The sequence below is a fragment of the Cetorhinus maximus genome, chromosome 23, assembly GCF_964194155.1.
Source record: "Cetorhinus maximus chromosome 23, sCetMax3.hap1.1, whole genome shotgun sequence".
In the NCBI taxonomy this organism is placed as follows: Eukaryota; Metazoa; Chordata; class Chondrichthyes; order Lamniformes; family Cetorhinidae; genus Cetorhinus; species Cetorhinus maximus.
The window spans coordinates 51,971,624-51,993,099 of record NC_135901.1 but is presented as its reverse complement, the minus strand read 5'-3'; the positions used below and the strand labels follow the sequence as shown (position 1 = coordinate 51,993,099).

General features: G+C 44.9%; 1 protein-coding gene and 1 pseudogene across 1 annotated transcript in view; one reads left to right on the top strand and one right to left on the bottom strand.

Moving 5' to 3' along the window:
• LOC144698032 (uncharacterized) overlaps positions 1 to 16,519 on the top strand; it is a 69,927-nt pseudogene extending 53,408 nt beyond the window's left edge.
• A 2,220-nt stretch (positions 16,520 to 18,739) lies between these two features.
• LOC144698031 (uncharacterized) overlaps positions 18,740 to 21,476 on the bottom strand; it is a 33,610-nt gene continuing 30,873 nt past the window's right edge. Inside the window, exon 5 of the mRNA XM_078569970.1 lies at positions 18,740 to 18,850. Coding sequence (XP_078426096.1) covers positions 18,740 to 18,850 — 111 coding nt within the window. The remainder of the gene's footprint in view (positions 18,851 to 21,476) is intronic.

Here is a 21,476-nt window from a genome sequence, read left to right as displayed (position 1 = left end):
CCCAGCAATAACTCTTATATACTCTCTGGAAGAGGACTGACCTAGCCAGGGACTACCCACCCGTCCAGTTTATGAACCCAATCTTTCCCTGGAAAGCAGGGAATGGGAATGTAAGACACGAGAAGGGTTCACAGGACCTGATTGTCCCAGACACTGATTATAGGAATGTGCACAGTATCAATTATCCACATTCTTGTGTATGTTGTTAAACTTTGAAATTATTTTGAACTGATTTTCAATGTGAAGAATCGGATTGAGCTTATTTTGTTCAGTAGATATACAAGAAGGTACATGCTCATGTGCGAACACTGCATGTTTGAAACTCAAGTGAATGGTTCCGATCATTTCTGCAGTTGTACTAGTCTGGTTTCAAATTCAGTTCCTAATCTGTTTAGTGTCTGGAATTCAAAGTGTTGGATAGAAGGGCAAGATGTACATCTCGTTAGATTGAGTTATGAAATGCCAAAATAACTTAGAGAGATGCAACCGGGGTGTTAGGAAACACAAAATGACAGAAAGTTACAGCAAATAAAGAGGCCATTTGGCCCTGTGTCCTGCTTTCAAAGAGCAGTGTGATTTATCTGAATATTCAAGGGTGTTCGTAATTTAGGAAGGATGGGCAAAAAGAGAAAGGAGGCGGGGTCGCACAGTTAATAACGACAAGATCGGTACATTCATGAGAGAGGGTCTTAAATTGAAGGATCAAGATGTCGAATCAATGTTGGTGGAGCTAAGAAACGGGCAAGAGGCAACAAACGTTGGTGCGAGTTGTTTATTGGTCACCAAACTGCAGTGGTAATGTTGGGCACTGTAATAAATCAGGAAATTAGAGCTGCAAGTAACATGGGTAATACAGGAATAATATTCTGCTGTGCACCACCAGCTCTATAGTCAGTGCTTTGTAAGCCATCAGAGCCCTTCTCTTTCATTTTCACGCCCTCTGGATCTGTTCTTGACTCGTTGCACGTGTGACATTTCCAGCTCTGATGTGAAACTTTAACTCTCACTCCCCTGACTCTGACAGAGATGTTCTGTGTTACTTTCAGCCAGGAAGACAATAACATTGATTTTAACAGTTCGCCCAAGGGCAGTAAATCTCAATTTCCTGACAGGGAATCAAACCTGAGGTGCAGCAGTATAAGTACTGAACCCTAACCAGTTGGCCATCAGGGAAGCTGCTAACAGGGCTGGAAATTTGGCTCATGAAGGCTGATTTTGGCATTTTTTCATTCCCGACTCCTTTCACCAGAGATAAACTTCTCTGACCAAATGGTCTGTTCAGGTTGAACACAATGAGCCAACGAGAAGAACCATTGCTGTTATCTGGAACATGAAATCGATAGTTTCCTCCATTAATACAGTTCTTCGCCTTTGATAGAGCTGTTAGTCACCTGACCGAATATGTGACTCGGTGTCACACTTTGTTATATAATGATCCTGGGGAACACCTTGTGGCGTTTCATTAGGTTAAAGGCGCTTTATAAATATAAATTGCTGTTGCAGTTTAACATACAGAGAAATAGACAAACTCCTCTTGCATCTTTTACCCTGAGAGTTTTTCCTTGTAATATTTTAAAATGAAGTTCCACAACTAAAGTAAATGAAGTTTGTGCTGGTAAAATGTATTCAACCCCTCGGGGAACTGAAGCACATTGGCACATACAGAGGAACACACACAGACGGATACACCGAGTGTGACAGAGGCCTAAGGAGAAACAAACGCCCAGAAAACAAGATGTCACCAACTTGGCTCAGTTTTTGTTTCATATCCGACTGGAGACTTGTAGAAGACTGACACAGAAATGGATTTGTTTGGATGGTTTTTCTTCTATTTGAATGAGAATTAATTCTACCATCAAGCAGAAATAACGAGAAGCACAGTCAGCAAGATTCAAACCTACGTCGGGAGGCCCCAATCGATTTTAAACCCATTCACCTGAAACACTGGGCCACAACTACAGAACTTGCTAACATGCTAATATTATTTGTTTAAAATCATAGAATGGTTACAGCAGGGAAAGTGGGCCTTCTGCCCGTCCTAGCATTGCCATTACCTGACCTTTCTCCAGAACCCTGCAATTTACACTGTCTCTCGTCGTTCTTCCTACAAAATAATAGCATGTTTAGTTAAAACACAGAAGACTCGTTCAGCCAATAACAGCATCGAGTGTGTTAGACATGAACATGAAGTGAACAGTGAAGTGAAATAGTGCCACAAGCTGCGGATGTACAGCTTCCAATTTCCAAACCCCACCAGCCTCATCAATGCGGCTCCTCTGAAACTTTCAAGGTAAATATTGATCCTTAAAAGGGGCCGCTCCCAGATCTATGCACAGTGCTCCAGGTGTGATCTAACCAGGGCTTTGTATAGCTGTAGCAAACCTTTCCCTCTTGTCTATAACAATCTCTGTAACAGGTTGTACAGCAAAAGATATTAGATTGTATATTTCGACTGAGAAAAATGAGGAGGCGCTTGAACTCACAACCATGTGTCCTGGTCAATGTTCACGAATATTAATCCGCAATATAATGAAAAAAACATTTAGGCCGGCATCGAGCCCCTCCGAAATCTATAGAATTATTGGATTCAAACAAACCCATCAATTATTCTCTCTTCCTCAGCTCCACAGTGAGTGAGACAGGGAAAAGCAGAAAAGCAGCAATATTCTGGCCCCGCACTCTCCACTCACCTGCTGCCAGCAGAAAGCAGCGACTGCAGCTTCAATGAGCGGGTTACTGCCCATCCCTGGAACACAAGATACTCCAACCCGGGCCAAACTTCCCAATTCACCGAACACAGGCTCAAGGAAACGCAGGTAGATTATATCCCGGTCCCTAACCTCTGAGCAGCATTTACTGAATACCCGAGGGAACGAGTCACAAACAAAAGTAACAGCAACTTTCTAAATCTTTTTATTGGATGTGTTCATTTCATTTTAAGTTCTGTAGATGGGAAAATGGCCGAAATAGAGGTTGGTGAATAACAGCTTGGAACCATGTTCCTCTCGCCCACTGCAATGCTGATCCTTCCAATTTACAGGTATTTGGGGGCAATTATCAGTTTGATACTCAGATTAGCTCCGTCTCCATATTATAAGATGAATCTAGCACTGGAGAAGGTAGAACCATAGAACCATAGAACACTACAGCACAGAAAACAGGCCATTCGGCCCTTCTAGTCTGTGCGGAAATATTATTCCACTAGTCCCATTGACCTGCACCTAGGCAATAGCCCTAAAGACCTATCCCATCTATGTATCTATCTAATTTATTCTTAAAACTTAGGAGTGAGCCCGCATTTACCAGGTCAGATGGTAGCTCGTTCCACACTCTAACCACTCTCTGAGTGAAGAAGTTCCCCCTAATGTTCCCCCTAAACCTTTCCCCTTTCAACCTAAAGCCATGTCCTCTCGTGTTTATTTCTCCTAATCTAAGTGGAAAGAGCCTACTCGCATCTACTCTGCCTTTTCCCCTCACAATTTTGTTAACTTCTATCAAATCTCCCCTCATTCTTCTACGCTCCAAGGAATAAAGTCCTAATCTGTTTAATCTTTCCCTGTAACTCAACTCCTTAAGACCCGGCAACAATAAAGATTTACTGGATTGATGTTAGAACTGAGAAGTTTTAACATTCAACAAAGATTGAATTGATTAAACAGGTTTTCTCTAGAAAACAGGGTGAGGCATGACCTGATCGAAGCCTTTAATATTCCGAAAGGGTTTGGAAGATGCTTCCACTTACGGATAGACAAGAATAAATAAAAGTTGGTCACCAGGAAATCCAATGTCCAATTCAGAAGCAACGTCTTTAATCAAATATAAAAGCAGAAAATGATGGAAATACTCAGAAAATATGGGAATTAAACTATGTCTCTCCTCAGACGCTACCAGACCTGTTTAGAATTCGAAGTTCTGTTTTTATTTCAGATTTACAGCATCGCCTTTCAATTTTTTCTTCAGAAGAGAATGTAGAGCCCATTGCCAGAGGATTAGAAATCCAAGTCTGTGCTGGACACGCCGAGGTAAAGTCACACTGTGAAAACATCATTCAGCAGCTAATTATGGAAAAAGGTTTACTCGATCATCTGATTAGTTGACACAGCAGCAGTCACATCTGATGGAGAAAATTTAGAGATTTCTTGCGTGTGAAGGCATTTACTCAGTTTGGCCACCAGTGAACTATCCAGCTATAAAAGTTCAAAGGATTTGCTCCGCAATAGGCGCATTCTTAATGACAAGACGGAGTTTAAATGTTTGGTGTATGGAAGGAGAAATCACTTCTTCACCTCAAATGCGAAGAATCCAGTGAATTCACATCTAACTGTCGGGGTTTGTTTTGTTGTTAATTACACCCAGGACAGAAGCATGGTAGAGGCCGATACAATTTATCGTATCAATTGATTGTATAATTTAAACCTTGACCATAAAGCTGCAATTACCATCGGATCATAAAAATTTATTGGATGTGCAATTACGTCCTCCCACCCAGCATTCAATGCGGGACAGAATGTGCCCTATCCAGAGCGCCAGGGTAGTACGCATGCGCATTTCGGGGGTCTGATTCGCACCTGCGCATTGCGGGCTCTTGGCTGAGCATGCGCAGTGCTGTCCTGTGACTGGAGTGGCAGAGTGGGTGAGAAAATGGCGACTGGAGCAAAATAACAGAGTTAGTGGGTGTGCGGGAGGAATGGAGTCAGCGGAGTGGGCAGGGAGGTTTTATAAACACTTGGTGCAGCCCGCAGAGCCTTAATCAGAAACTACAGGCCCCGCGTTTGCAGCGAACAGACCGGATATGGCTGGGTCTCCCTCTGCTCGGCCCGGGGACGCGGCTGTGCAGCAGAGCGCATGCGCGGTCATTCTGGTCCAGGTAGCAGGAGGACAGAATGTTGTGAATATCCTGGACTGACAGGGATGGATTTTGGAAACTCCTTTTCCAGGGGGTTAGAAGGGGAGGATTTACACACAACAAACTCAAACCAAGAGAAATATTTCTCAATTTCTGTCCTGGACTGACAGTGATTGATTGTTTTGTAATCTTTTCATAGGATATCACATGGGAAGGATTTGCAGACGGGAAACTCAAACCAAACATCAGATCAAGATCTGACAGACTCACTCGATTCATCAACCTTTGAGAGTAAGTAATGAGTTTCAGGTCATTATCACTCATTGTGTAAAATTTTTGCTCACACCCCTCCTGTAAATCTTGCTTCTTAACTTAAATCTGTGTCCCATAACGCTTTTATGATCAGATAATGTGAACAGCTTTTCTTTAACTACCTCATGTAAACCAATCATTAACTTGTATACCTCTATCAAATTTTCCCTCAATCTACTTTGCTCCAAGGAGAACAACACCAGTTTTTCCAAACTAATCAAAAATCCTTCACCCGTTGAACCACTCTGGTAAGTCTCCTCTGCACCCTCTTAAGGACCCTCTCATCCTTCATAATGTGTTGTGATCAGTGGTTTACACAAACCCAGATGTTCTGTGTCCATGTCTGTGATGTCATCACACATCGACAATTACACTGTGACATCAGCACACATCGATAATTACACTGTGACATCAGCACACGCCGACAATTGCGCGGTGACATCACCCCGCTCCCAGTGTATTTCCTCAACTGGGAGATTTTTCTCTGACTTCAGTGCTTCTGATTCTTTCCAGCTACAGTCTCCGGCAGGAGTTTCCAAAGCTGAAAAGAGTTAAATTGTTTCACAGGTGAGTAGTTTTGACAATTCATCTACAATTTGGAGCTTTTAGTCTCTGTTATCCGTGTGAGGTCCGACAGCTCTGCGGCTGGTGTGACTCCTTTACTGTGGATCTGATTCTGTGTCTATCCATTGCTCTGTTTCACCTCTGCCCTCCCTGATCGCCTCTCTGCTGTTGTCTAACTTTCTCTGTCTCTAATAGTGGGTGTATTTTAGCTCTGTTTAGGATTTTACGGTTACTTCTGCCAACTGCTGCCCTGACCATGTGCTGCTGGCTTACCAGTTATAGCTTCCCACCATATCTTTCTTAGTCAGGAGTTGTTTTTCCTGCGATATAGTCCATCTCGCTTCTACCCCTGAGCTTATATTGATCATCAGCTTCTGTATCATTTTTGTTCCCTGTAGTTCATTCTGCACCCCTGAAATGTTAACTCTGTTTCTCTCTCCACAGATACTGCCTGACCTGCTGTGTATTTCCAGCATTTTCTCTTTTTATTTCAGATTTCCAGCAGCTGCAGTATTTTGCTATTATTTTATTTGGCAGGCAAAGTTACTGAGGTGGAAATAGGCGGTCTTAGTGATATGTAGTCAGAAGCTCAGCTTAGGGTGAAATATGACACTAAGGTTGTGAACAGTTTGGCTCAGCCTCAGAGTTGTCAGAGAGATGGATGGCATTGATGGTTAGGGAGTGGAGTTTGTAGCAGGGACTGAAGACAATGGCTTCAATCTTCCCAATATTTAAATGGAGGAAATTTCTGTTCATCCAACACTGGATGTTAAACAAGTCAGGATGGTGTGTGACTTGGAGGGGAACTTGGAGGTGATGGTGTTCACCTACATCTACCCTAGTCTTTCTAGGGGATGGAGGTTGAGGGTTTGGGAGATGTTGGTAGAATTGCAGATGCATAAAATTCCTTTCCTTCACCCCCTGCCTCTCCCATCTCCCTCTCTATTTCCCCCAGTAGATGCTGGTGTTTTGTATAGTCCCTGACCAGTTGGCAGGTTTTTCTTCCCTGAAGGACATTAGTGAACCAGTTGGGTTTTTATAACAATCCAGCAGTTTTCATGGTCACTTTTTCCTGGTACCAGCCCCACAAATTACCAGATTCATTCAACTCAATTTCACAACCTGTTTTTGTGTTATTGTGGTTTGTCTCTCATTCACTTTTGTCTATTTAAACTATTTCCCCAGGATTTTCAATTGGGAAACCCAACGTTTCATCAGAATCTGACGGTGTCGCACAATTAGTCGTAACCTGAATTTCATCGGATTTTGAAGATGGAAGGAAAAAGCACCGTTCACCGTGGGGAGAAACCGTACACGTGTTCTGTGTGTGGACGAGGCTTCAGCCGATCATCTGGCCTGTCAAAACATAAATGCAGTTACAGTGGGGAGAAACCGTGGAAATGTGGAGACTGTGGAAAAGGATTCAATTATCCATCCAGGCTGGATACTCACCAGCGCACACACACTGGGGAGAGGCCTTTCACTTGTTCTGTATGTATGAAGGGATTTATTGATTCATCCACCCTCCTGAGACACCAGCTCATTCACACTGAAGAGAGGCCGTTCACCTGCTCCGAGTGTGGAAAGGGATTCACTTGGACATCCAGCCTGCTGAGGCACCAGTGAATTCACTCTGGGGGGATGCCATTTACCTGCTCCGAGTGTGGGAAGGGATTCATTCAGTTATCCAACTTGCTGACACACCAGAGAGTTCACACTGGGGAGAGGCCATTTACCTGCTCCGAGTGTGGGAAGGCATTCACTCAGTTATCCAACCTGCTGACACACCAGCGAGTTCACACTGGTGAGAGGCCATTTACCTGCTCGGAGTGTGGGAAGGGATTCAGTCAGTCATCCACCCTGCTGAAACACCAGAGAGTTCACTCTGGGGAGAGACCGTTCACCTGCTCCGAGTGTGGGAAGAGATTCACTCAGTCATCAAACCTGCTGATACACCGGAGAGTTCACTCTGGAGAGAGGCCGTTCACCTGCTCCGAGTGCGGGAAGCGATTCACTCAGTTATCCAACCTGCTGACACACCTGCGAGTTCACACTGGGGAGAGACCATTTATCTGCTCCGAGTGTGAGAAGGGATTCGTTAATTTATCCGATCTGTTGAGACACCAGCGAATTCACACTGTGGAGAGACAGTTCACCTGCTCCCACTGTGGGAAGGGCTTCACACAGTCATCCCACTTGCTGAGACATCAGCGAATTCATACTGGAGAGAGGCCGTTCATCTGTCCTGTATGTGGGAAGGGATTCACTGTGTTCTCTGACCTCCTGAAGCACCAGCGAGTTCACACTGAGGAGAGGCCGTTCAGCTGCTGCAAGTGTGGGAAGGGATTCACCTGGTCATCCCAACTGATGAGACACCAGCGAGTTCACAAATAATGAACAGGATGTTGCTGTTAATCACATCCAGGACTGAACCTTGTTCATTGTAGTCTGTTTCTGCTGATGTTAATAAACTCTAGCCCAGTTATTGGGGCTAATATTCTGGATAAGGACAAATAAAATATATTTGTGTTAAATATAGCATATTGAGTCTTGTTAATATCTCTAACACAAGTTAGTTTCTCTGGAAGGGCTCTCCCTCTCCCCTCTCTCCTCCATCCTCACCTCTAACAACAAGTGTAAGGAGCTCATGCACCTTCTTTGTCACTAAGATTGAGACAATCCGATCAGCTGCCTCTGCTGCTTCCCTCCCTTCCACTAGCCTACTGGGACAAACTGCCTCTATAATGTTCCACCTTGTCCAAGCCGTGAACCCACATCTTTCATTAGCTTCTCTCCCATCCCCCTTCCTGCCCTCTCAGTGCTCATCTTGTCCATGAGACTCACCTCCTGCTCCATCGACCGTATTCCCACTAAACTGCTGATCCCCCAACTTCCCCATGTTCACTGATATTGTTCACAGTTCTCTCTCTTCTGGTACTATCCCTCTCTCCTTCAAATCATCACACTTTCCTCAAAAAACAATTACTTAACTCTTACTGTCCTTGCAAAGTATTGACCCATCTTCAATCCCCAGTTCCTCTCTGAACTCTTGAAAAGTGTTCACACCTCCCAAATCCATCTCCATCTTTCCCAGAACTCCCTGCTTGAATCCATCCAATCAGGTTTCTGCCCCTGCCACTGTACTGAAACAGCTCAGATCAAAGCCACCAATGACATCCTATGTGACAGTGGCAAAGGGAAACTATCCCTTCTTGACCTGCTTTGACAAGGTTGACCACACCATTCTGCTCCAACACCTCTCCACTGTCGTCCATGGGTGGGGCTGCTCTCTCCTGGTTCCATTCTCTATCTAATCATAGTCAGAGAATCACTTGGATTGTCTTCCCTTCCCACTCCCACAGTTACCTCTGGTGTCCCCAGAGGATCCAGCCTTGGCCTCCATTTATTTCTCAGCAACATTCTCCCCACAGTGACATCATCTGAAAACACAGTGTCAGTTATCACATGGACACTGACAGTGCCCAGCTCTACCTCAGCAACACCTCTCTCGACTTCTCCACTTTTGTTAAATTATCAGAATGTTTGTGGATGTGCAGAAATTTTCTCCAATTAAATTTTGGGAAGATTGAAGCCATTGTTTTCATTCCTGAGCTACCAACTCCATTCTTTATCCTATTTCTATCAGGTCATCTCTCAGCCTTCTCTTTTCCAGAGAAAAGAGCTTCAGGCTATTTAGCCTTTCCTGGCGATTATAACCTATCCGTTCCTGTAACATTTGTGAATGAACTTTTATGTCTTTGGCCCTTGCGACGCCTGACAGCAGTTTCGAGTCTGTATGACCCTTCTTCAGAGGGCGTTTCTATTGGACAGAGTGGTTTCTGGGCCGCAGAGAATTGTGGGATTTTGAAAATGGGAGAAGAAAGCACCATTCACAGTGTTCTGCATGTGGATGAGATTTCAGCCGATCATCTGGCATGGTCAAAACATAAATGCAGTCACAACTGAAAGCAGTTGTGCAAATGTTGACACTGGGAAGGGATTCATTTACCTATAGAAATTGGAAACTCATCGGAGCGTTCACACTGGGGAGAGGCCATTGACCTGCTTAAAGTGTCAGAAGGGATTCACTCCGTTATCCCACCTGCAGACACACCAGCGAGTTCACACTGGGGAGAGGCCATTCATCTGTGCTGTGTGGAAAGGGATTCATTAATTTATCCAACCTGATTGCACATCAAAGAGAGCTTTTAAATTTCAAGACTGTGGGAAGTCCTTTACAAGTTCTCAGGAACTGATCCGCCAGCAATGTATTCATACTGATGAGAGACCGTTCAGATTCCTTCTTTATGGGACTGGATTCAGGCAATCATCCCACCTCTCTCTGCACAAGCGCTCTCATACTGGGGAGATGCTGTACACCTGCACCGAGTGTGGGAAGATATGCATTCACTCATCCCACCTGCCGAGACATCAACGAGTTCACAGTGAACTACAGTGATTGGATTTTCCTGTTAATAATGTACAAGAATGAACTATACCCATTGCGGTCTGTTTCAGCTGATGTTAATAAACTCCAGCCCAGTTATAAGGTTAATATTCTGGATAAAGGTCAAATAAATCAACATTCTGTCAAACACAGAGGATGTTGAATTTTTAAAAACATCTCTAACACAAGTTAGTCCTTGTTTCGGACTCTCCATCTCCCTTGTCTCCTGCATCCACACCTCCAACAAGTGTGAGGAGCTCATGGAGCTTATTTGTCACTAAGATTGAGACAATCTTGAAAATCTTGAGACAATTGAGATCAGCTGCCTCTCCTGCTTCTCTCCCTCCCATGAGTACATCCTTGTCCCCGACATCCTTGCAATTTGCATCCAATCTCCGACCAGTCTTCCGTCTCCAAAACCATGCTTACCTCCCAAATCCATGCACAATGGTCCTGGAACTTAGGGGTAAAATGACATTGTGAAAGGATTGTTCACCGGCTGAATTGTCACGTACTTACTGACAAGACGGAGTTTAAATGTTCTGTATATGGGAAGAAAAAAATAATTGTTCACACCGCCGACTGAGACTCCAGTGAGTTCACATCTAAATGTAGGTAGTTTTACTGCAGTTATTTACACCTGGGACAGTATTATGGCAGAGGACCCATGCACTTTGTTTGTCATACCAATTGACTGAATAATTTTATATATTGGTCTTGGGCTTCGTTCGTCATCGGATCACAAAACATAATTTTCTATTCAAAAAAACGACCTCTCAATGGCAGCCTGGTTACCCAGCCTTCAACAGGGGCCAGAATGTGCCCTATCCTCACAACGGGAGCTCCCTACACATGCGTATTAGGGTGTGTGCTTGGAGCATGCGTAGTGCGGCCCGTTTCATGAGCATGCGTAGTACTGGTCTGTGACTGAAGCAGCTCAGAGCGGGTGAGAGAATGTCGAGTGGAGCAAACTAACAGAGTTAGTGGGTGTGTGAGGAGGAATGGAGCCAGCGGAGTGGGCAGGGAGGCTTCATAAAGACACAGTTCAGGCCGCAGACCCCAAATAACAAGGTACCGGTCTTGTGTTTACAGAAAAAGTCTGGATTTCTCCCTTCGCCAGGCCCGGGGTAACGGCCGCCATCTTTATAGTGGGCAATGTGCAGCAGGGCGCATGCGCGGTCATCCTGATCCAGGTAGCAGGAGGAGAGAATTTGAATTTCTATCCTGGACTGACAGGGATGGATTTTGGAAACTCCTTTTACAGGGGGTTAGAAGGGGAACATTCACAGACGGTTGAGATCTGACAGAGTCACTCAATTCATCAGGACCTGGATCCTCCTTTTTTAAAGCTCTGTACGAACCGTTTCCCAGACCTGCCACACTCAGTCCAGGATAGAAATTCAGGACCTGGATTCTATCGGCCTCTGAGTGTAAGCATTGAGTTCCAGGTCATTACCACTCACTGTGCAAACATTTCTTTCTCACATCCCTCCTGTACATCTTACCCAAAATCTTAAATCTGTGACCCATAATCCTTTCACGATCTGCTACTGTGAACAGCTTTTCTTTAACTACTTTATGTAAACCTTTCATAATTTTGTGCACCTTTTGTTAAAACTTCCCTCAATCTACTTTGCTCCAAGGAGAACAATCCCAGTTTCTCCAACCTAACCTTGCAACTAAAATCCCTCATTCCTCGACCCATTCTGGTAAACCTCCTCTGCCCCCTCTCAAGGACCCTCCCATCCTTGATAATGTTTGGTGATCACTGGTTTGCACAGACGAGATGTTCCTTGTTTGTTTGTGTGACATCATCACACATCAACAATCACACTGTGACATCATCACACTTCGACAATTACACTGTGACATCATCACACATCAACAATCACACTGTGACATCACCCCGCTCCCCGGGTATTTCCTCAACTGGGAGATTTTTCTCTGATTCCAGTGCTTCTGATATCTTTCTAGCTACAGGCTCAAGCAGGAGATTTTAAAGTTTGAAACTGAAATTGTTTCAGAGTTGAGTATTTTTGACCATTCATCTACAATTTGGAGCTTTTAGTTCTCTGCTCTGTTATCTTTTAGAGGTTCCATCGCTCTGGGGCTAGTGTGGCTCCTTTCCTGTGGATCTGATTCCATGTCCATCTTTTGCTCTGTTTCACCTCTGCCCTCCCTGATCACCTCTCTGCCATTGTCTACCTTCCTCTGTCTCTAATACTGGGTGCATTTTAGCTGTGTTTGGCATTTAACTGTTACTTCTGCTGACTGTGTCTAAATGAGGTTTCCACCACTGCCCATCCCCCAACCATGTGCTGCTGTCTTACCAGCATTATCTTCCCATAGTATCTTTCACAGTCAGGAATTGTTTTTCCTCGCTACAGTCCATTCCTCTTCCACTTCTGAGCTTATATTGACCATCAAATTCTGCACCATTTTTATTCCCTGTAATCCATTCTGCACACCCTGAAGTGTTAACTCTGTTTCTTTCTCTCCACAGATACTACCTGATCTGCTGAGTATTTCCAGCATTTGCTCTTTTTATTTCAGATTTCCAGCAGCTGCAGTACTTTGCTATTATTTTATTGCAGGCGTTGCTCACAGAACCGAGTCTAGAAACACAGATGGACCAATTAAGAGCCGGTTTATATCAGGGTGGCTGTTGGTTACAGAAGTTGGTCCCTGGCCTCCAGTGTAGGTCCTTTCTCATCGAGTCTTAGAATCATTGAATGATTACCATACAGACGGAGGCCATTCAGCCCATTGTGCCCATGCTGGCTCTCTGCAAGAGCAAATCAGCTAGTCCCACTCCCCTGCCCTTTCACCAACCAGCAAATATCGCCAATCCCCAGTTGCCTGTGGAGAAGATGATGTTTGACCTTCTTGAACCGCTGCAGTCCGTGTGGTGAAGGTGCTCCCACAATGCTTTTAGGTAAGGAGTTACAGGTTATTCACCCAGCGATAATGAAGGGGCAGTGATATATGTCCAAATCAACAACAGCAATTTGTGTTTATATAGCACCTTTAACGTAATAAAACTTTCCAAGGCATTTCAAAGAACAGGATGCGTTTATAAAAAGCATTAGTGATTAGGAATGTTCAGTCAAAGCTCTCTGCTGTTGGCTGAGTTCTGAATTGGCTGATTGATGGACACTGTAATCAGGTCAGTCTGAGTTTCCTCATGGCGAGTCTGCAGTGGTGACTTGAGTCTGAGGAGGACGAGAGATTAACCCTATGAAGACAGAGTAAAACAGAACAACTGCGCTTGCAAAATGGCAGCAAACACAGCCTTTAAAATAAGGATGACAATTTTATAATTTAGCTTCTCCTCAACCCGGAGCCAAAAGACCATAAGACATAGGAACAGAAATTAGGCCATTCGGCACATCAAGTCTGCTCCGCCATTCAATCATGGCTGATAAGTTTTTCAACCCCATTCTCCTCGTAACCTTTGATCCCCTTACCAATCAAGAACCTATCTATCTCGGTCTTAAATACACTCAATGACCTGGCCTCCACAGCCTTCTGTGGCAATGAATTTCATAGATTCACCACTCTCTGGCTAAAGAAGTTTCTCCTCATCTCTCTTCTAAAAGGTCTTCCATTTACTCTGAGGCTGTGCCCTCCGGTCCTAGTCTCTCCTACTAATGGAAACATCTTCCCCACGTCCACTCTATCCAGGCCTTTCAGTTATCTGTAAGTTTCAATCAGATCCCCCCTCATCCTTCTAAACTCCATTGAGTATAGACCCAGAGTCCTCAAACTTTCCTCCTATGTTAAGCCTTTCATTCCTGGGATCATTCTCGTGAACCTCCTCTTGACCCACTCCAAGGCCAGCACATCCTTCCTGAGATACGGGGCCCAAAATTGCTCACAATATTCTAAATGTGGTCTGACCAGAGCCTTATAAAGCCTCAGCAGCGCATCCCTGCTTTTATATTCTAGTCCTCTCGAAATAAATGCCAACATTGCATTTTCCTTCCTAACTACCGACTCAACCTGCAAGTTAACCTTAAGAGAATCCTGGACTAGGACTCCCAAGTCCCTTTGCACTCCAGATTTCTGAATTCTCTCCCCATTTAGAAAATAGTCTATGCCTCTATTCTTCCTACCAAAGTGCAAGACCTCACACTTCCCCACGTTGTATTCCATCTGCCACTTCTTTGCCCATTCTCCTAACCTGTCCAAATCCTTCTGCAGCCTCCCCACCTCCTCAATACTACCTGTCCCTCCACCTATCTTTGTATCATCTGCAAACTTAGCCAGGGTGCCCTCAGTTCCTTCATCTAGATCATTAATGTATAAAGTGAAAAGTTGTGGTCCCAACACTGACCCCTGCGGAACTCCACTAGTCACCGGCCGCCATCCTGAGAAGGACCCCCTTATCCCTACTCTCTGCCTCCTGCCAGACAGCCAATCTTCTATCCATGCTAGTACCTTGCCTCTAACACCATGGGCTCTTATCTTACTGAGCAGCCTCCTGTGCGGCACCTTGTCAAAGGCCATCTGGAAGTCCAAGTAGATAACATCCATTGGCTCTCCTTTGTCTAACCTACTCATTACCTCCTCAAAGAATTCTAACAGATTTGTCTGAGCCTGTGTAGGTCAGTGAACACAGGAGTGATAGGTGAACAAGACTTGGTGCGAGTAAGCACACAGGCAGCAGGGTTTTGGATGACCTCAAGTTTACAGGGAGGTTGAATATGGGAGGCCGGCTGGGAGTGTGTTAGGATAGTTAAGTCTAGAGTTAACAAAGGAATGGATGAGAGTTTCAGCAGCAGATGAGCTGAGACTGGGCTGGAGTCGGGCGATGTTACTGAGGTGGAAATAGGTGGTCTTGGTGATGATGTGGATATGTAGTTGGAAGCTCATCTTGGTGTGAAATATTTTACTATGGTTGTGAACAATCTGGTTCAGCCTCACACAGTTGTCAGCGTGAGGTGCAGAGTCAGTGTCTGGGGAGTGGAGTTTGTAGTGGGGACTGAAGACAGTGGCTTCAATCTTCCCATTATTTAAATGGAATAATTTTCTGCTCATCTAGTACTGGATGTCAGACAAGTCAGGATGGTGAGTGACTTGGAGGGGAACTTGGAGGTGATGGTGTTCACATACACCTGCTACCCTGGTCCTTCTAGGGGGTGGAGGTTAAGGGTTTGGGAGATTCTGTCAGGGTTCTCCTGCTTCTCTCTCGCTCTTTCTCCCTCCTCCCCTAGAAGCTCGAATCTTGTGTAGGCCCAGACTGGATGGCAGGTTCCCTTCCCTGAAGGACATTAGTGAACCAGTTGGTTTTTTATGACAATCCAGCAGTTTTCATGGTCACTTTTTCCTCGTGCCGGCCCCACAAATTCCCAGATTCATTCAGCTCAATTTCACAACCTGTCTTTGTGTTTTTGTGGGTTCTCTCTCACTCGCTTTTTTCTGTTTTAAATCAATTTCACAGGGTAACAGAAGGGGAAGGTTTGCTGTCGGGAAACTCACACCAAGACCTGAGAGAGTCACTTGATTCATCAGGACCTGGATATTATCAGCCTTTGAACATGGAAGCAGAAAGCGATGCTCACGCTGGGGAGAAACCGTGTAAGTGCAGGGACTGTGGGAAGGGATTCAATTACCCATCTGACCTGGAAACTCATCGACGCAGTCACACTGGGGAGAAGCCATTCACCTGCCCTGAGTGTGGGAAGTGATTTACTCAGTCATCCACTCTGCTGACACAGCAGCGAGATCACACTGGGGAGAGACCATTCACTTGCTCCGAGTGTGGGAAGGGATTTATTAGTTCAACCAACCTGCAGACACACCAGAGAGTTCACATTGGGGAGAGACCATTCATCTGCTCTGAGTGTGGGATGGGATTCATTACTTCAACAAACCTGCTGACACACCAGCGAGTTCACAATGGGGAGAAACCATTCACCTGCTCAAAATGTGGCAAGGGATTCACTCGATCATTCGACCTGCTGACACACCAGCGAGTTCACACTGGGGAGAGACCGTACACCTGCTCTGAGTGTAGGAAGGGATTCACTAGGTCATCCCACCTACTGAGACATCAGCTGGTTCACTCAGACCAGAGACAGTTTACATGCTCAGTCTGCGAGAAGTGCTATAAAAGTTACCAGGACCCGATCTTGCATCAACGTGTTCACACTGACGAGAGACCGTTCAGGTGCTCTCACTGCAGGACTGGGTTCAGGCGATCATCTGACCTCATTGTACATCAGCGCAGTCACACCGGGGAGAGGCCGCTCATCTGTTCCATGTGTGGGAAGAGATTCACTCAGTCATCCAACCTTCTGAGACACCAGCGAGTTCACACTGGAGAAGGGGCTGCTCACTTGCCCTGACTGTAGGAAGGGATTCGTTAGTTGAACCTACCCACTGAAACACCACCGAGTTCACACTGGGGAGAGACCAGTCAGTTGGTCTGTGTGTGGAAAGTGATTCACTCAGTCATTTGTGCTGCTGAGACACCAGCGAGTTGACAAGTAACAGCAAAATCCAATTACTGTAGTTAATCACATCCTGGCTGGAACCTTGTTCATTGGGTTCTGTTTCTGCTGATGTTAATAAACTCCAGCCCTGTTATAGAGGCTAATATTGTTGATACAAATCAATTAAATCAACTTGGTGTGAAATACAAGGTGTGTTGAATCTTTTTAATATCTCCAATACTCTGCTTCTCCCCTGTCACCTCCAACCTCACCTCCAGCAACAAGTATGAGGACCTCACGGAGCTTCTTTGTCACTAAGATTGAGACAATCCGATCAGCTGCCTCTGCTGCTTCCCTCCCTTCCCCTCTCCCACTGGGCCAAACTGTCTCTAAGGTTCACTCTTGGCTGAGCCCTGAACTCACATCTTTCTCCAGTTTTCCGTCTCCCCTCATGTCCTCTCAGTGCTCATCTTGTCCATGAGGCCCTCCTTCTGCTCCCTTGGCCTTATTCTCACTAAACTGCTGATTATCCAATTTCCCCTTATTAGCTGATAACATTAATGTTTCTCTCTCTTCTGGTAATGTCCCTCTGATCATCAACTCTATCGTCATCACCCATCCTAAAAATAAATTCTTGACCTGACCATCTTTTCAAACAACCGCCCCATCTTCAACCTCCATTTCCTCTCCAAAGTCCTTGTACTTGGTGTCCCCCAAGGATCTATCCTTGGCCCCTCCTATTTCCCATCTACATGCTGCCACTAGGTGACATCATCCAAAAGCACCGTGTTAGTTTTCATATGTACACTGACAACACCCAGCTCTACCTCCCTTCCTCCCCACTGTTACTAAATTATCAAACTGCTTTTCGTGTATTCAGTGCTGGATGAGCAGAAATTTCCTCCAATTAAAAATTGGGAAGATCAGAGCCATTGTCTTCGGTCACCACTACAAATTCCGTTCCCTAACTACCGAGTCCATCCCTCTCCCTGGGAACTGTCTGAGGCTGAACCACACTGTTCACAATCTTGGTGTCATATTTGACCCCAAGGTGAGTTTCTGACCACATATCTACACCATCACTAACACCGTCGCCTGACTCCACCTAACCCGAGCTCATCTGCTGCTCAAACCCTCACCCGTGTCCGTGTTACCTTTAGACTTGACAATTCCAATACATTCCTGGCCAGCCCCTCACATTCACCCAACACCCACACGGAAATGTGAGATCATCCAAAACTCTGCTGTCCATGTGCTTTCTCATGCCAAGTTCCATTCAGTCATCACCCCTATGCTTATTAACCTCAATTGGCTCCTGTTCAAGCAATGCCTCAATTTTAAAATTTGGAACATTGTTTACAAATCCCTCAATGGCATCGTCCCTCCCAATCTCTGTAATCTCCAGTCGCACAACCCTCTGAGATATCTGTGCTATCTCATTCTGTACTCTTTAGCATCCCTGATTTTAATTACTCCACCATTGGTGGCCGTGCCTAGGTGCAAAGTTCCGGAAGTTCCTCCCTAAACCTCTCCACCTCTCTCTCCTGATTAAAGAGACTTGTTAATATCTGCCTCTCCAATCAAGGTTCTGTCCATTGACCCAAATATCAACCCATGCCAGTCGATGTCAAATGTTTCTTTATGAAAGTCCTGTGAAGCACCTTGGCACATTTTGTTACATAAAAGATATATAAATACAAGTTGTTTCTGTTTCACCACAGCCAGTTTGTGCACAGTAAGATTCCACAAACAGCAATCAGACTAACTGATTAATCCAGTTTTATTTGGTGGTGTTAAAGCACGAATATTGGTCCCACTGCACCAGGAGAACTCCCCTATGGACAGGATGTGGAGTTGTTGAGCTCTCTTGAGCTGAGAGTGGAGCTGATTGAGCTGTCGGGCCTGCAGTGTACCTTGCAGAGCTGCTGTCTGGGATCTTTCCTCTTAATTCACTGACTCCCAGCTGAAGTTGTTTCTGCAGTAAAGTAGTTAACTTTGAATATCAATCCCAACTTAATCTTCGGAGCAAAATCTGCAACTTTAAATCAGCTGCAGAAGAGAAAGAAATTTCAATAGAGGAGGAGGAGCTCATGAAGCTGTGACAGTGGATGGGATTTTCTGGGCTTGAGCAGTTCAGCTGGAATTCCATCCTTGCTGGGTGTCTTTCCCGCTTGCTAAGGAATCAATGGCCTTTTCGAGCTCAAGTGATGATGGTTCCTCGTCCAACTCAACCATGAAAGGAAGCTGCAGGAGAGAGTCAAACGGAGACTTGGAGATGTCTGTTCGACAGGTATACAGCTCACAGTCATGTTCACCCCAGCGGGACATCTGTTTAATTCTGTCGGTGAGAACGTCAACATCTGCTGATTTTAGGGGGACAACTTTGGTGATGGTCGGACCAAGTGCCCTCCTGATCCCATCATACACAGCATGTAGATTTCCATTGTCACAGGCAGTTTGGATTTCATGATCTGGGCTGATCCAGTGTTTATTTGCACAGTATCTTCCTGTGTTTTAAACAACTGTGTCAACTAATTTCAAGTTACACAGTGTTCTAGCTGTTGGGTTTATGTTGTAATCGTGTAGGCTTTGCCTTTTGCTTCAATGACAGATTCATCTCTGCTAAGTAGGTCTCAAACCAGTCTTTGTTGTGGGTTCCACCTTTCCCAAATGTTGTTGCTGCTGTGTCAGAAATGATTGAACTCAGTGACTTCCAAGATTCAGCAATATCAACATTGATTGATGAAGCTTCCATTGATGAGCCTATAAAACACTTGACTATTTTGTTTATGTTCCTTGATAATTAAATTTCACCAATATAAAATGCAATATAACAGTAGGGAAGTTTTACTGCAGCTGTACAGGGCCTTGGTGAGACCACATCTGGAATATTGTGTACAGCTGTGGTCTCCTTATTAGAAACAGATATAATTGCATTGAAACAGTTCAGAGAAGGTTCACTCAACTCATCCCTGGGATGAGGGGCTTATCTTCTGTAGAAAATTTGACCTTCACCCATTGGAGTTCAGAAAAATGAGAGGTGATCATAAGGAAACAGATAAGATCCTAAGGGGACAAAAACAAAAAATGCTGCCAAATCTCAGCAGGTCTGACAGCATCTGTGGAGATAAAGACACAGTTAACGTTTCGACTCCGTATGACTCTTCTTCAAATCCTGAGGGGATTTGATAGGGTAGGTAGCAGGAGGATGATTCCACTTGTGAGAGACAGAACGAGCGGACACAGTTTAAGAATATGTGGTCTACCATTTAAGACGGAGTTGATAAGAAATGTTGTTCTCTCAAGGGGTCATTGTTATGTAGAATTATTTTCTACAGAAAGCAGTGAGGGCTGGGTCATTGAATGTATTCAGAGCTGAATTAGACAGATTATTGATAGACAACAGAGTCAAGGGTTATGGGGGACAGACAGGAAAGTGGAGTTGATACCACAACCAGATCAGCCATGATCTAATTGAATGCTGAAACAAACCCGAAGGGCTGAATAGCCTCCCTCCTGCTCCTAAGTCTTTTGTTCCTATATGTCTCTATAATGGAGATGTCACTGTGAAGAATGTGCAAGTCGGTAAGAATTGTCAGCAAGGATTAATCAGCACTTTCTAATTGTAGGTGTTAATCAGTGGAACCTCTCAGACACTGAATTGTAGAGTTTGCACCAAAGATCAATTTAAGATTGAATTACAAGTCCATAATTTTATTGAAATTGAGTTCCTGTTGAGAATTCCTGAATTAAGGGGAGAGGTCACAGATGGTGCTTTCAAAAAAGGACAAAATGCAGTCCTGAAAATCAATGACATACCCAGAGTATTAAACTCCAATCAGTTATAGGGTTGCTAACATCAACACAAACAGACCAAATACAGTCAGACTATCAGTCCTGCATGTGATTAAGACCAGCAATAACAGCAGAATCTAACTCCTACATTCACTTGTGAACTTGCTGGAGTCTCGGCAGCTGGATAACCAATGGAATCCCTTCTCACACACAGTGCAAATGAATGGCCTCTCTCCTGTGTGAACTCGCTGGTGGGCTTTGAGGTTGCCTGAATACCTGAGCCTCTGTCTACAGGAAGTGCAGCTGAATGGCTGAATGAACTCAGTGTGAACTCGCTGGTGAGTTACTTGTAGCAGGATTCCTAGCCTCTGACCTGGACTTGTAGGTGCAGTATTTATTTGGCTATTCCAGATCAGTCTCTGGTCAATGGTAACCCCCAGAATATTGATAGTGGTGGATTCAGTGATGGTAATGCCATTGAACATCAAGGGGTGATGGTTGGATTCTCTCTTGTTGGAGATGGTCATTGCCTAGAACTTGTCTGGCACGAATGTTACTTGCCACTTGTCAGCCCAAGCCTGGATATTGTCCAGGTCTTGTTGCATCTGGACATGGACTGCTTCAGTATCTGAGGAGTCACAAATGGTGCTGAACATTGTGCAATCATCAGCGAACATCCCCACTTCTGACCTTATGATGGATGGAAGGTCATTGATGAATTGGCTGAAGATGGTTGGGCTGAGGACATTACCCTGAGGAACTCTTGCAGTGATGTCCTGGAGCTGAGATGACTGACCTCCAACAACTACAACATCTTCTTTTGTGCTAGGTATGACTCCAACCAGCGGAGAGTTTTCCCCCTGATACCGTTGACTCCAGTTTTGCTAGGGCTCTTTGATGCCACACTCGGTCAAATGCTGCATTGATGTCAAGGGCAGTCACTCTCACCTCATCGCAGGAGTTCAGCTCTCTTCTCCATGTTTGACCCAAGGCTGTAATGAGGACAAGAGCTGTGTGGCCCTGGCGGAACCCAAACTGAGCGTCAATGAGCAGGTTATTGCTGAGCAAGTACCAC